We start from the raw sequence: 15696 nt of genomic DNA on the forward strand, positions 1-15696 counted from the left end.
TCAAGGGATATTCTGCCTAGTTTAATTACTGGGATAATGTAATTTTGGACTCAGGAACAAAGTGGTTCTAATATCTAACCTGTTTATAAAGGTGAAGTGCTCTTGTTCTGTGTAGAGGTGACAGAAGTTTTATTCTGAAATCTGCAAAACACAATTTGACCTGCCAGCAAAGGTTAATACATTGTTGTCTCTATTAAGATTTGAAATATTACACATTTGTATGTATTATTCAATAACAACTAGAAATATTCTTAAGTCAAATTTGACCTCCCACAGAATATCTCTTTCACCTCCTTCCTCACCCTACCCCCATGCCTCTGGGGCTGGCAGTCAGACCCAAGCCTTCATGCACTAAAACTAAATGCTAAGCACTAAACTACACCCCCAGCCAATACCTCCTCTTTTCTTTCCTATCCTCATCCCTAGTATGAGTGGGTGGATTGGTGGGGATCTTTCAACCCACAGCAATGTAAGAAAAATTACACCAAGACATGTGAGAAACAATTGACCCCACAGATTACTTACAAATTGAATAGGATTCGGACATCTGTCTACGGAGTGATCTGATAGTTGTGTTAACCAAATGGTCAAATTAATAGCAGTACCAAGAGTGGGTCCACCTGACATTTTCTGCCATCTGAACTGATGAAGTATGTAATATTCCACAAAGTGTTCTTGCCACAAATGTTTAACCTAAATCTGAGCAAGCTTCCCCAGAACCAACTATTCAGTTTACAAGCAAAACAGGGAAGTTGAATAACACAACAAAAATAAAATAAGACAAATTTTAAGAGAAATTTTAAATACAGTTATCCTGGTATCCTCAAAAAATCATGAAAAGAAGTTAATGGCTTTTATTTTCATTTCATGAAAAGGGGTGAGGGGCACTAGTCCAATTTAAAAGGCCAAAGGAGACATATAAAACAGATCTAATGGGTCAATCTTGATTTATTCTGTTTTGTGGGGAGAAAAGATACGAAAGATATTCCTGGAACCATTAGGGAATTTGAATATGGATTACATGTTAGATGATATGACCATTTTTTAGTTTTTGAGTCAGATAGTGGTCATGTGATTATGTATGAGCTGTCCTGTGCATACAAGATATGTGCTGTAGCGTGTAGGGGTAAAGAGTTATGGTGTCTGCACCTGTCAAATCCTAATGGAGTCCTTATGTGCTCCTTGAACTGTTCTTTCAACTTTGCTTTATGTTTGAAATGTATGCGTGTATGTATATATGCATAATGTATATCATATATATTTAGAACATAATATGATATACACATATTAGGGAGAGATCACTCAATATGTGTGTGTATATGATCAACGTATGTATACACTGAATTGAGGAGGTGGAGAAAGGAGAAAGAGTTGACTTTTATTCTTTGATAAACAAAAGTTATAAAACACTAAATAATTTTTAAAGAACTAACAAATTAATTTTCTATTTTAGGCTCAAGAAAAAGGAAGATTAAACTATGCTAAGGTAGGTAGATTTTTATACATGCTATATAGTTTTATGCATTTCTATTTGGTGTTTGGTGTTTGTTTACATTTGAAAGATAAAAAGAGGCTCATTACATTTCAAGCTGAGGAACATTTCCTATTAAGTAATAGTCATTAGTAAGTAGAATTAGATTTACTTAACAATAATTGTATCTCTGAGTGAGTGCCTGTTATATTCCAGGCACTGTATTAGGTATTGAGAATTCAACAGTGAACCAAATAAAATCTTCCCCTTCAGGACATTTACAATCTAGAGGGGGGAAATGGATAACTAAATAAACAACTAAATAGATGATCATGATGTCAGGTAGTAGTAATTTCTATACAGAAAAATAAACAGTAAGATCACTAATTATTGTTAGGAAGAAAACCATGGCCTATGATGAAAGACAACTTTTGGTGCCATCAAGAATCCCCAATAGGCCTGGGGATGTGGCTCAAGCGGTAGCGCGCTCGCCTGGCATGCGTGCGGCCCAGGTTCAATCCTCAGCACCACATACAAACAAAGATGTTGTGTCCGCCGATAACTAAAAAATAAATATTAAAAAAATTCTCTCTCTCTCTCCCTCTCTCACTCTCTCTTTAAAAAAAAAAAAAAAAAAAGAATCCCCAATATCCATTTTGTTGCTATAAACAAAATGCCTACAGTGGGTAGATTATAGGTGATAAAAGTTTATTTGCATATAATTCTGGAGGCTGGGAATTCCGAGAGCATGGTGTTGGCATCTGGTGAGGACTTTTTGCCCCATCATAACATGGTAGAGGTCATCACAGGTTAAGATAGAGCGAGTATGCTCTCAGGTCTCTCTTCTAATGCCATCATGGGGGTCCCATCCTCATGACCTCATCTAATTCTAATTACCTCCTAAAGATTCTACTTCCAAATATCATTAACATATGAACTGGAGAATTAAGTTTCTAACACAGGGACTTTTGGGGAACACATTCAAACCACAGCATTTGGGAAGTGCTATACAAGACAGACTCAAACCCTAACAGGCACAAGTTCTCCCATCACCTGTAGAGCTTGTGAAGACACACACCTAGGTACCACTGAATCATACTTCCAAGAATAAAATCCCTGATGGGGTCAGGTGCAGTGGCCCACTCCTGTTATCCCATCTTCCCAGGAGGCTGAGGCAGGAGGATAGCAAGTTCTAGGCTAGCCTGGGCAGTTTGGACTCTGTCTTAAAATAAAATTTTAGAAAGGGCTGTAGGCCAGGCATAGTGATACAAGTTAGTTATCCCAGCTACTCAGGAGGCAGAGGCAGGAGGATCATAATTTTGAGGCCAACATGGGGCAATTTAGCAAGACCCTGTCTCAAAATAAAAAGAGGATGTACCTCAGTGGTAGAGCGCCTAGTGTGTACAAATCACTAGATTCAATCTCTGATAACCCCTCCCCCCCCCAATAAAAAGAAAAGGTCCTGGTGAGAACAGAGTGGGACAGAGCAAGCTGGAGTGATTTCTCCCCAGAAAATTCTGACCCAGAACCCTAGCCAAAAGCTGCTGTAGGGGTTCAGATGTCAGTGTGCCAGTGCAGGCCCATGAACACACTTGGGTCACAAATAGAACATTTAGTCAATGTTAGGCATACATTTGTCTGCATGGCGAAAGGAACATTCTAGCTATCTGATTTATACAACAATCAGGAATATCCAGAAGGTGAGCACACCTGCACTCCAAAGACAGGAACAAAGAAATATGACCCAGAAAAGCTTTGCTTGCCATGGAACCACCAGAATCCACATAAACCTATCCAGGGTTGACCTGGAACCTTCCACTGATAATTCCAGAGGTTCATATCCATGATTCTGTGCCTTTTACTCTCCTTTCCTCACTGCAAAGGCATCTCTCCTTTTATCGGCCTCATAAACTTTTTTTTTTTTTAATTCAGGGGAACTTAACCACTGAGCCACATCCCCAACCCTTTTTGTTTTTTATTTTGAGATAAGGTCTCACTAAATTGCTTAGGGCCTCCCTAAATTGTTGAGGCTGACTTTGAATTTGCAATCCTCCTGCCTCAGCCTCCCGAGCCACTGGGATTACAGGCATGAGCCACTGTGCCCAGCTGCCTCATAAACTTTTGCCTCCTTTAAGAAAAACTAGAGGGATTGAGGATGTAACTCAGTGGTAGATTGCTTACCTAACATATGCAGGACCCTGCCTGGGTTCAATTCCTAGTACCAAAAAGAGAGAGAGAACAAACACAAACTCCACACCAACAGTCTCTCCCACTAGTAATACCCCACACTGGAATAATACACTGTTTCTATCCATTGGCCTACACCAACACATCATTCTCACCCACAGTGTATAGTTTATACCTGCTCTATCCTTGGTGTTGTACCTCTGGTCCTTTTTATTTATTCTCTCTCCTGTTGTTGACTGTCATCCCACCAGTCAACCATGTGAGAAATTGCTCCTACCTCCTCATTCCTGAATTCCATGACCATGTATGTTCTTTATTTTCTTGAATCTGATCTTTCTTCTTTTAGGGTGGGGTGGGGTAGGGAAATGGGATTTAGACCCAGGGGCACTTTACTACTGAGCTACATCCCCAGTTGTGGTTGTTTTTTGGTTTGTTTTTGTTTGAGGGTTTATATTGTTGTTGTTGTTATTGTTTGTTTGTTTGTTTGTTTGTTAATATCTGAGTAAGTTTTGTTGAGTCTGGTCTCAAACTTGTAATCCTCCCACCTCAGTATCCCAGATTGCGGAGATTATAGGCATGCCCCATCGTGGCCAGCCCAGTCTTTCTTTTTGATCGCTCCTTCATTGCTCATGTCTAGTCTTTGCATCTGAATCACTGAAAAACCTACTGCCTGATCTCAGTGCCTTTCTTTTGTCCCTACGGATTTATTATCAGACAGAATATTTATCTAAACTACAAGTCTAACAGTTTTGTTCTCCAGCTTAAATACCTCTGCACTGGCTCCATGTTGCCTATATGGCATTCAGCTTGCTAGATTTACATAGACAGGGCTGTGGTAGCCTAACCCTACAGGGACTTTCCAGCTTTATCTCCCATTCTGCTCCAGCAAGACCAAATTACATAATATAGACTATTTCTGTTCTCTGTGCCTTTACTCATGTTGTCCACTATGCTTGGAAGGCTCTGCCCTTTTTATCTGGTCCCCTCTGCTCACCTATAATGGTTAATTTAGAGTCATCTTCTCTAAGGAGGTCTCTCTATTTCCCAGGCTACATTAGGTGTTTCCTGACTTCATTAATACACTGTGCGTCTCTGACATTACACTTTCTCTGTATTACTATAATGATCCATTTATGAAGCAGACCATGGACTGTGAGCTCTTCAAGGATAGGAACAATGTTCTTCTGGCCTATGTAAACCTGGTATACAGTACTTAGCATTTAGTAAGTGGTGAATAAGTGACTGAGGAGAGGGCTTGAATCAGAAAATTAAAAAATGAAGAAAGTTGGGAAGAAGTAAACTGCAGGAGAAAATCTGGCGTAGGGCTTTATAGCTCAATGCAGAGAGGAAAGGAAAGCTTTTGACACACATTGCAGGTATCAGCAAGGTTAAGAAGATTACTTAGGAAGGTTGTAATAAACTAGTTTGCAGATAAACCCTAGGATTTTACTGTGGTAGTGAAAGGAAACGAATATGTGAATAAAAGGGTTGTTATAGTTAAAGCTTGGTCCCAGGGTTTCATGAACTGACTTCCAGACCACTCACGTATAATCGAATCAAGCCTTTATTGAAGCACACCAGTGGTGGCTGACCAGAACATAAAGCTGTTCCCCTGATCAGCCCCGAACAATTGCATGGGCACTCCTTATAAGCCTGAAAACCGCAAAAGGGATGTTCAGGGGGTCTAGCCAATGCAAGCAAGCCAGGTTACAGAAGCGGGACAATGCAGTCAAGTGGAGGGAAGCCTAACCAATCACAGTTAGCCCAGTCACCCCAGTTACAGAAACAGAGCCCCATTACCCTAGTTACAGAAACAATACCCCATTAGGTAGCTCCGTGTTCTTAAAGGTTTCTATAGCAAAAGGAAAAGAACATCTTGCTCCAGTCATGACTCTTCTACTTGGCATGGTTGTTTTACAGGATGAAGTCATAAAACAAAATGGAGTCACATTTGCTCCTACTATCACATTCCCCACTGGTTTTAGTAGGTTTGATGTCAATCTTGCACATCATTAGGCCTCAGATTTTTTTCCATCCTTCTGTGTCTAAAGGACTATACTGGGCTTGCAAGACCATAAGTCTGACCTCATCTACATTCTTTTGTAAGAGGCAGGGTCCTACAGTAATACCAATCAGAAGAAGGACTAGGGGCCTAACTATGGCTGAAATGATGGTAGTTAACCAAGGGGACCATGAGAATAGGTTTTGGAACCAATTGCCTGAAGTTTCTAGTGCTTCATCTCTTTCCTTTAACCTGTTTCTCACAAGCGCCAAACTGTCCTTTATTATCCCAGAATGGTTTGCATAGAAACAAGTTTCTCCTGGAGCCATACAAAGTCCTCCTTGTTTCAGAAAGAGACCATCTAGACCTCATCTGTTTTGTAAGACTATTTCTGTCAGAGAGTCTAGTGAAACCTCTAGTTTGGAGATTGACCTTTCTAGTTTTCCTAAATCTATATTTATTTGATGGCTGAGGGACTTAAAATTTTTAGAGCTTGTGATAAGACCTGTAGTTCCTAAAGCAGTAGATCCAGCTATTCCCAAACCAGTTAGGAGGGGAACTAAAATGGGGGAAGCCAGTCTATGTTGATAAATCAGTGGGGCCTGGCCTTTTAATAAGTCCAGGTGTTCTTTTCCCTTTACTCCATCAAAATAGTAGGTTACATAGTTCAGAGTTATTGACAGTTTGGAGATTTAGGCAAGGAATTCAAAGTGGAACCCGGGAAGCACAATTTTTGGTGAACAGGGAGTTGTCTTACTTATAAGTTGGGTTGTGGAAGCAAGTGTCTCTTTCTGGGAGATCACCCAGGGTGATCTTGGGAGCAGTTTCCAGGTACATCTTCCTGAGCTAGACATGTTGGCAAACAGCTATATTGACCGTAATTTTTCCTCTAATATTAGGGACCTCCAACTGCCATAAGGGAAAAGGGCGATGACCGTTCTTGCTAATTCCAGCTGAAAGGGGGGGCGATGTGCAGTGGGCAAGCAGTTTGGAGTCCCTTTTTAGAAACTGAGTGGGTCAAGGAGTCCATGGTAAAAATCTGGCTCAGGAAGAACAGGATGTAAATTCACCTGGGGTGGGCACTTCTATGAGAGAAACAAAAAGACATGAGTGCTGAAGTAAGACTAATACAAAATACCAGTTGTAGCATCTGGAACCTGTCCATGAATATCATGAAAATGACAGAAATTAATAATTGTCTACCAGGAGGTGGAAGAAAGACCTGAGAAAATGTCCCCATAACAAGGCCTAACAAAGCCTAATAAGGCACTTTTTTAGGGAACATAGATCTTTAACATTGTCAGAATTTCTATCAGGAATGTAGACACAACATTTAGTTAAATTAGTTAATGTCATCTGATTTTTGTAAAAATACCTTTTTGGCATGACCACTGTGTTCAGTAAAGATCCTTTTTTGTTACTTAAGGCTAGATAATTATATTAATAAACATTGATTACATCTACCTGTGTAGGAAGTTAGGAAGATCTGTAGGCCTTGAACTGACTAAAAACTTCTGGCAGTTTTTTTTTTTTTTTTTATTGATAGTTATCAGGCATTTTTGCCTAAGAATTTTTCTTTTGTTGCCTCCAGTTTCACTTATTTTGGGGGATGCTCACACTAGTGTACATTTGAAGTTACATTAAAATAACTGTTGTTTCTTTTTAAATGCCCAGGAATGGCTGTGCTTTGGTTTTAACTGTTTTTGCTAGGTGTTTAAGACCAAGCTGGTCAAACTGTCCTTATTCCTATCTGTTGGTAAGAGTCAGCTGAGTTTCCTTGGAGGACATTCTTGGGGAACTTGTGAGCAGCATTTTAGCTCTGTTAGTGTCATCTGCATTAGGATGGGTCAAGGTCTTGCTGACCATATGGCTTCCCTTGGAAGCATCAGGCATGTCTCTTTTTTAAATGACCCTCCTCTTTTGCAGCATGTACACTCATTGGCTTTCTGTTCTCCATTGGTCTCATTAATCTCCCTTATCAGGAGGTTATGTGGCCTGGAGTTGCAAAGCTTTCCCCCTGTCCTGGGTTTAGGCTGACTTAGAGGGCAAAAGCCAAATATTGGTTTCTTTGGTCCCTTTATTTTAACCTTAATATTTAAATTTGGCCTTAAACATCCAGCAAGTCAGTTTTACCAGTTTTAAAGTAAGAATGCTGGACTTTTAACTTTAATGTTTATAACTTTACAGTTAATTTTGTATAACACAATATCCTTATGTTATTTATCAATTTATGTAATGTTGAAGATCTGCCTGAAGGCAGAAGATGACACCTTAGCATCTACTCTATGATCCAATCACTGTACACCAACAAGGCAGCTTGCAGACCCAGAGACCCCATTAGATTTTGACTATAAAAACTCTCTCTTGCCAGGTCCTCCTCTCTTGCTCTCTCCTTTTTCTCTCACTTTTCCTGTCTCTCATTCACTTTTTTCCTCTCTCTCTCTCTCTCTCTCTCTCTCTCTGTGTGTGTGTTAATCAGACACTGTCTCATTAAAGGTCTCTTGGTTGCTTTGAGTGTAGTGGTCACTTTTTTTTTTAGATATAATGAAAATACACAGTGAAATTAACAATAATAAAAGCATATTTAGCTTGTATATAATTTTGAACCTTGGCTGAGTTATACATTGTATTTTTTATTTGAGATCGCAGTAATCTTTTTAATAAATTAATTTTTGAATATAACTTTAAATTAACTGAAATCTGGCCTACTTTGAAGTTATTTTGACATGCTGTAAGGTGGGAGGCAGAGCCTTATCTCAGGTAAGGCAGGGCTCTTCACAATCTTAGGTAAAGTGTTTTAGTTCTAAAGCTGATCTTTGCTCTCTTTTTAGATATCATTTTATAAAGTTTACATATATTGTTTCCTGACTCTGTATGAATGTTAGCTAGCACAATATGACATATATTTGAAACATTAATTAAGGAAAGGCTCAGAGCCCTTAACATTTTTTTTTTAATGTGAAAAAGTGGCAGAATGTTTTATAATATTTAACCTTTAAATAGATTAGGCTCTCATTACTTTTTAAATTTAGGGTAAAAGAAAACATAAGATTTGGTTACAAAACATCAATTGATATAAATAAATCTCCAGTAAAATTTATTATCTTTATAAGTTTAAATTATCATTACAGACAATTTTAGTTTTGGAGAATTGATAAAATGTTTCTTTAAACCTTTTACCTTAAAGACTTGTATACCTGAAAGATATGAACACATTTAATCTGTAAAGAAGAGTAATGTACCACACTTTTATTGATGTTTTTATATTAACCAAGGTTAGCTTTTAAAGGAAAATCTAGACTTTGTAATGTAGGACAATACTTTAAAATAACAGTTGCTGTTTAGCCACAGATGTAAAAACCTTAGTTTCTCCAAAATTACTTGTTCTAGGGCATAAAACTTAACAGACATAATGTAATTAATATTTTTAAAAGTTTTTGTCAATTTAACATATAAATATATCAGTACATTATTATTTGTCCTTAGGGAACAACCTTGAATAGTTTTAATTATTTGTATTACATATATAACCAACTTAGTTACACATAAACCTTTTAATATTTGTCTTTTATTTATAGACCTTTATATTACTTAATTAGACCCTTTTGTTGTTTACTTATATGTATTATAATTATACTTTATCACATAAAGACTTTTTACCTGGAAACGTTTTTCATTAAATATATTTTTATATTTAGAACTTTTTAATAATCTTTTTAATCCATTGACCCTTTTTTTTGTTTGTATCTTGAAATAACCCTTATAAATTTCTGAATTTAGATAAATTAATTCCTTTTAATAATATGAAATATTTGTTACTTACAGTACTTTAATTGAAATACAGTTGAAACCTCTTGACTCTTTGTATGTAGAATTATACCTGTTGGGGCTTTGTAATTTAGAGTAACCTTGTTTTTATAATAACACAAAATGATTACAAATTTTCTTTTTAGTTTACCAATTTATGAAAACAACAACATTGTTTAAGTATTTTACCTTATGGAATTTAAGGAGTTAAAAGTACTTGATATTATATTTAACAGTCAGCATTTTAACTTTGTAAACCAATTAGATGTCTCTAACAAACAAATCCATGATTAATTTTATATACGTTTAGATGAAATTTACATATCTTTTTTTTAAAAAAATAAGCTATCACACAAGTGTATTGAATAGTATTAGTAATCTTTTTTGTTGTTGTTGTTGTTGAATAAAAAATCCTAGAGACAATGGATATCAGACACATTATAGACATTAACATTTTAACAGCTGTTTAACCATCTAGAAACAAAACTGTGCATTAGTAACTTTAAAGACATTTGTACTTTTATCTATTTCCCCAATTTAAATTGAACCTTTTAAATTATATTAACCAAAAGTATTCGGATCCATTTTTAAAAAATTTTAATTTGTGAGCTCATGTCAATTTTTTGTACCAAATACATGTAGACATGACAATACATGTAGACAGACAGTACATCGGTACACCCACACAAAGCAAACAGACAAACAAAAACCTTGTAGCTTATTTTTTAAAACCTATTATATTGAGAGTTAACCCTTATAAATTGGCCTTAGAATAAAGCAGAGTATAATCGGAAAAACATATTAACCTAGGCATATTGGATCAAAATTATGAGTTTAACAAATATAGAATTTTAAAAGTTTTTCTGACCTTTTTCCTGAGGTGGTCCTGTTCATGAAAGCTGAAAAGAGTTGAGGGAACATAGACAAATGAAGGGGGTTTATTTTTCTCTGGAGGAACTTCCCAAAGACAGTTTCATCGGTCTCCTTGGGAGAGTCCCCCAGGTTGGGGTCCCATTCTAAACTGGTTTTTCTGGTTTCTTGGATAGCGGCCACCAACTTATTTAGCCTGACATTGAAAAATCTTTAGACCCTTTTTTTAATAGTTGGGAGTTATTCATGCTTGTAAATACTGAGAGACAAAAGCCAAATTTTCTAGACAAAATTATGTTTTTTGTTATATAATTTAGGAATAATAATTTTATAAAACACTTTAGTTTTAATCTGTCCTCTATAGGAACTGACATGATTTACCCAGTTGGCCACCTGGCCCAGTTCCTAAATGAAGGCAATCTCTAGAATTCTTTTTTTTTTTTTTACCTTTAGCTTTTACTTTTGACAATTCTTTTAGTCCTGCTGGCAGCACCTTACATTTTAATGCAAGCTGTAGTGAGCACAGTTAAAACCGTTTTAACCATTTTTTTTTTTCATTAAAAACAGAGGTAGAAATTAACACAGAACACAAAGGGAACAAACAAAAACAAACCAACAGACAAAGTCCTGAAAATTGTTAAGAAAACTAGTTTAAGGGGTCCAGGTAGAGATCTCTGTAGCGCTTCCTTGTCTCTGATGTCGGTGGAGCGAAGGAGTCCTGATGAAAGAAGAGCGGTTATGAGAACAAGAAAAGGGCCCAGCACAACACACGGACAGATACACACAAGACAAAGGGCCAGCCAACAGACACGGGACAAATGACAAACAGCAAGAAGACGGCTGGAGAAACCACAAACAGCAGAACAGACACAGGACAAGCAACAATCGCTGAGGTCGCATAGGGAGACCTCTAATGGGGCAGAGACCCCGCAAACAGAACAAACGGCTGGCGAACTGACACTGGACAAATAAATGACCAACAGCAGAAGACACTGGAGAAATGACAAACAGCAGAGCAGACACAGGACAAGCAACAATCGCTGAGGTTGCACAGGGAAACCTCTAATGGGGCAGAGACCACGTCTTGTCCTGCCCCCAGACAGATGAGGCCTCCCAGGGAAGCCTCCAGTGGGCCCCAGATACAGACAGATGAGGTCTCACAGGGAGACCTCCAGGGAGACAGTGACAATGTCTCGTCCTGTCCCGGGGAAGGTGTAAGCGACTGCGTCCAATCTGACCTTTTCCCCAAGAGAAGAGTCGACTCACCAGAACTGACAGTTGGCAGGAGGCTTTTCAGAGCGTCCTAGGATGGATTGGAGTTGTCCTCGGAGTGAGGCCGAGGAACGTCTCTCAGGAGCTTCCCTCTACTCCAGGCCAAGGTCCAAAGGCCCGACCTTGGAGGCAAATTTGGCGTGAGGGTAGGGAAGAAATGGATCCAGGGCGAGCCCCCAAATGTTATAGTTAAAGCTTGGTCCCAGGGTTTCATGAACTGACTTCCAGACCACTCACGTATAATCGAATCAAGCCTTTATTGAAGCACACCGGTGGCGGCTGACCAGAACATAAAGCTGTTCCCCTGATCAGCCCCGAACAATTGCAAGGGCACTCCTTATAAGACTGAAAACCGCAAAGGGGATGTTCAGGGGGTCTAGCCAATGCAAGCAAGCCAGAAGCGGGACAATGCAGTCAAGTGGAGGGAAGCCTAACCAATCACAGTTAGCCCAGTCACCCCAGTTACAGAAACAGAGCCCCATTACCCTAGTTACAGAAACAATACCCCATTAGGTAGCTCTGTGTTCTTAAAGGTTTCTATAGCAAAAGGAAAAGAACATCTTGCTCCAGTCATGACTCTTCTACTTGGCATGGTTGTTTTACAGGATGAAGTCATAAAACAAAATGGAGTCACATTTGCTCCTACTATCACAGGTAAAGAAGAAGAACATTTTGTTCAAGAGCCCTATTGAGCGTTGATGCTTAGTTATGACTCAAAGAACATTTCTGAGGTTTCTTATCACAGAAACCCTTTGACAATGGAAGAGAAGATTTCCATTGGAAAATGGAAAAGAAGAAAATATGGTATACAGATAACAGCATTTCTGGGCCTAGTATGGCTCCAGCACCAACTCACTGCAAAATCTGGTATTCGTCACTTAATCTCCTTGATTTTTCCTTAATTTCCCTCAGTATAAAAGGAACAGTTGAGAATACTGCTGTCCTACTGTCCAGCCCATTCCAATATATATTTTTTGGGGGGAGGGGGGGGCTGTTGCTGGGGACTGAACTCAGGGCCTTATGCATGCAAGGCAAGCACTCTACCAACTGAGCTATATCCCCAGCCCACCCATTCCAAACTTTCATTAGGCAACATTCTTTTTATATATATATATTTATTTTTTTTAGTTTTAGGTGGATACAATATCTTTATTTTACTTTTATGTGGTGCTGAGGATTGAACCCAATACCTCATGCATGGTAGGTGAGCCTTCCACCACTGAGCCACAACCCCAGCCCAGTCAGCACCATTCTTATCCTAAGTACTGCTGAGGTCCAGACTCACTTCTTCATCTGCCCCAGCCATATTTATATGTGTAACATGTTCAAGGCACCACGCTGGTGCTAAGACCACCACGAACAAGACTACCAGCACCACAAGCTTCCTTGATTCAGGCCTCCCTATTTAGAGCAGCCACTCCCCCTTTGCCCTGTCTTTTCCTTAACATTTGTTATGATCTAAAATTTCATTTTTGTTTAATTGATTGTTTCTTCCTTCTTCAGTACAATGTAAGAGCTTGAGAGCAACAGCCTCGGCAGCCTCCTTCATAGTTGCCTCACACTCCCAGCACAGGCTGACACCGAGGAGCACTTGACAAATGCCTAGACATAAATGTGGCTTTAGTGTTATGATAGGAGAAGAACAGGACGCTGAGAGGTCTGGGATCAATGATTGTAGGCTCAAATTAGCTATTTTAAGAATATATTGGTGAGCCAGATGCAGTGACACACACCAGTAATCCCAAAGACTTAAGAGACTGAGGCAGAAGATTCACAATTTTCAACACCAGCCTGGACACCTTAGCAAGACCCTGTCTCAAAAAATAAAAAGGGCTAGAGATGGAGGTCAGTGGTAGAACATTCCTGGGTCCTACCCTCAGTACTGCAAAAAAAAAAAAAAAAGAGCTGAGAGTGGTGGCGCATGCCTCTAATCCTACTATTTTAGGAGGCTGAGGCAAAAGGATGACAACTTTGAGGCCAGCCTCAGTAACTCAGAGAGGCCCTTAGCAACTTAATGAGACCCTGTCTAAAAATAAAAAAGGGCTGGGGATATAATTTAGTGGTAAAGCACCCGAGTTCAATTCCCAGAACCACAAAAAAAGAGAGAGAGAATTTATTAACTGCATAATATGGTCCATTCTAATATGGCCTAAGTTTGCCTTCCCAAGTACACAATGACTATATTTCTCTTACCAGTAAATAGAAATCTACCCCCTTAAATTTCTACTGCTATTCTGATAATTAAAGACATAACACAGCTGGTCAGGACTGATTTAGTAATTAATCCAGACCTTGCCATCCTTGCACAGCCTTAAATCCAGGTAACATGGGGGGAAAGATTATGTGGAGTAACAGAGAAGTCTTCAGGGGGCAGCTTACAGTATTGTCTCTTAAGCAGTGCATTCTGGGCCCTTGCATCACATATCATGACCCCAGGTCTCCCCGTCTGTTTTGTGTGGTCTCACTGCTCATGATGCTCACACTAACTAATGCAGGCATCATACTTGGTGGCTTAGGGTTCCCCTGGTAGGTGATCTGTAAGATGATATTGGAAAAACTCAGCAGCCATTTCAGTAGACTGTGGTGAAATTTATTTGTTGCCAGAAACGTTTTTATTTCCGAGAGATGAGTATTACCCAAAAGCCAAATTTGTCTGAAAAAAAATTTTTTCAAAAAATATAGAAAATTATTTCAGTTGTGTGCTCTAGCTTTATACGCCATCACATTTTGTCAGTCTCACATGATGAGGAAGTCGGGTAGAGGTAATCGTTTCAAAATCAGTCTCGCTGAATCTCCAGAATGTCTGTCACATTCAGCAAAACAGTGGACTCGAACACTCAGATAAGAAGTTGAATTACTTTTTAACTGAGTTCCCATTGCAGTGGATCCTGGATATGAGTGCTTTACACTGCTTTAGTGGCTTTCATCCTAAAATATCAAACACTTGACAACTATTACTTCCTAAAGTCTCTCCTTTCCTCTCACGATAGTGAACAAAGCTCCCCACTTTGTCAGCTACCCACTGCTGAAGCCCTCCTGCTGGGATGGTGGACAAGGATGGAAGCCATCTCACTGTATAAGGCAATTCTAGCTTCTAATATGGAAAAACAAAGAACATCTTATCTATTTAAAACTGAAAGAAAAAAAAAATTTATTTAATGGAGTATATTCACCAGAAGTGAATTAGATGCTAATGGTTTTGTGCTTGTACACAATGCTATGGGGGTCTTAATTACAGTGACCTGTCTGTAGCCCTGGGTGCTCTCTTAGATTATCCCTTGTTCCTTATGCTACTGGCCCCAAGATGAAGCACTGTGGATTGAGTTCAGTGCTAGAGGGAAGAGTGCCACCTATTGAATTGTAGGAATTCTTGGGTGTGCTTTGGAGACTGACGGAGAAGCCTCTCAGACCACGTTCACACTTGGTTTGCTATGGTAACTAATATATATGTCTAAAAGAAAACGAATATGTTGACTACTCTTGCTTAGAAAAACATCTACAAACGTCTGTGTATTTTCCCCAGCTGGAGCTGAGCGTATGCCTGTAGTTTAGCCTACTGCTACTTGAAATAACCATGCTGCTAAAAGACTGAGGCAGATGGTATTTTTACCACTTCAGGCAAAACATGGCACCTATGGTTCGACTCTCTACAATTTTAATTTTTTAACATTTTCAAAATGGCTTGTTTAAATACCTCCATCACTGAGACATAGACTTTTTCCAGTTTCTTTTTAATAATTGTTTCAGCTATACAGAAATGAAAAAATATCACTTGGTCAAAACCAGGCCCCACTCACCGTTGTGGAGTCTGCCTTCTGTTCATTCTTTCCCAAGTGCCTAAGACTGTGCTTCAACTGGACTTTGACATTCATGCTAATTTTGCCACACTCTAAATGGTTTATAATAGCTTGCTTTATATTTATCTTTGCTTTACTTGGCATTTCATATCACTTGCCCCATGACTCAATACAGAAAAGTGAATTTTGTTTTTTAAGTGTCTTCTTAGGAGGTTCATTCTAAGAACAGAACAGGGCTCAAGGTTAAGCTCTCTGTAAACAGAGATTGCACAGATGTTCATTCTGCAGGC

General features: G+C 38.8%; 1 protein-coding gene across 2 annotated transcripts in view; it reads left to right on the forward strand.

The window, feature by feature from the left end:
• The window catches only part of Pdss2 (decaprenyl diphosphate synthase subunit 2), a 279973-nt gene that overhangs the window by 242742 nt on the left and 21535 nt on the right, over nucleotides 1-15696 (forward strand). For both annotated transcript variants that reach the window (XM_046430499.2, XM_046430505.2), the window contains one exon: nucleotides 1454-1486. In XM_046430499.2, coding sequence (XP_046286455.1) covers nucleotides 1454-1486 — 33 coding nt within the window. The remainder of the gene's footprint in view (nucleotides 1-1453; nucleotides 1487-15696) is intronic.

The sequence above is a fragment of the Marmota monax genome, unplaced genomic scaffold (assembly GCF_021218885.2).
Source record: "Marmota monax isolate L192 unplaced genomic scaffold, Marmota_monax_Labrador192_F-V1.1 WCK01_AAM20220418_F8-fsc00013, whole genome shotgun sequence".
Taxonomy (NCBI): domain Eukaryota; kingdom Metazoa; phylum Chordata; class Mammalia; order Rodentia; family Sciuridae; genus Marmota; species Marmota monax.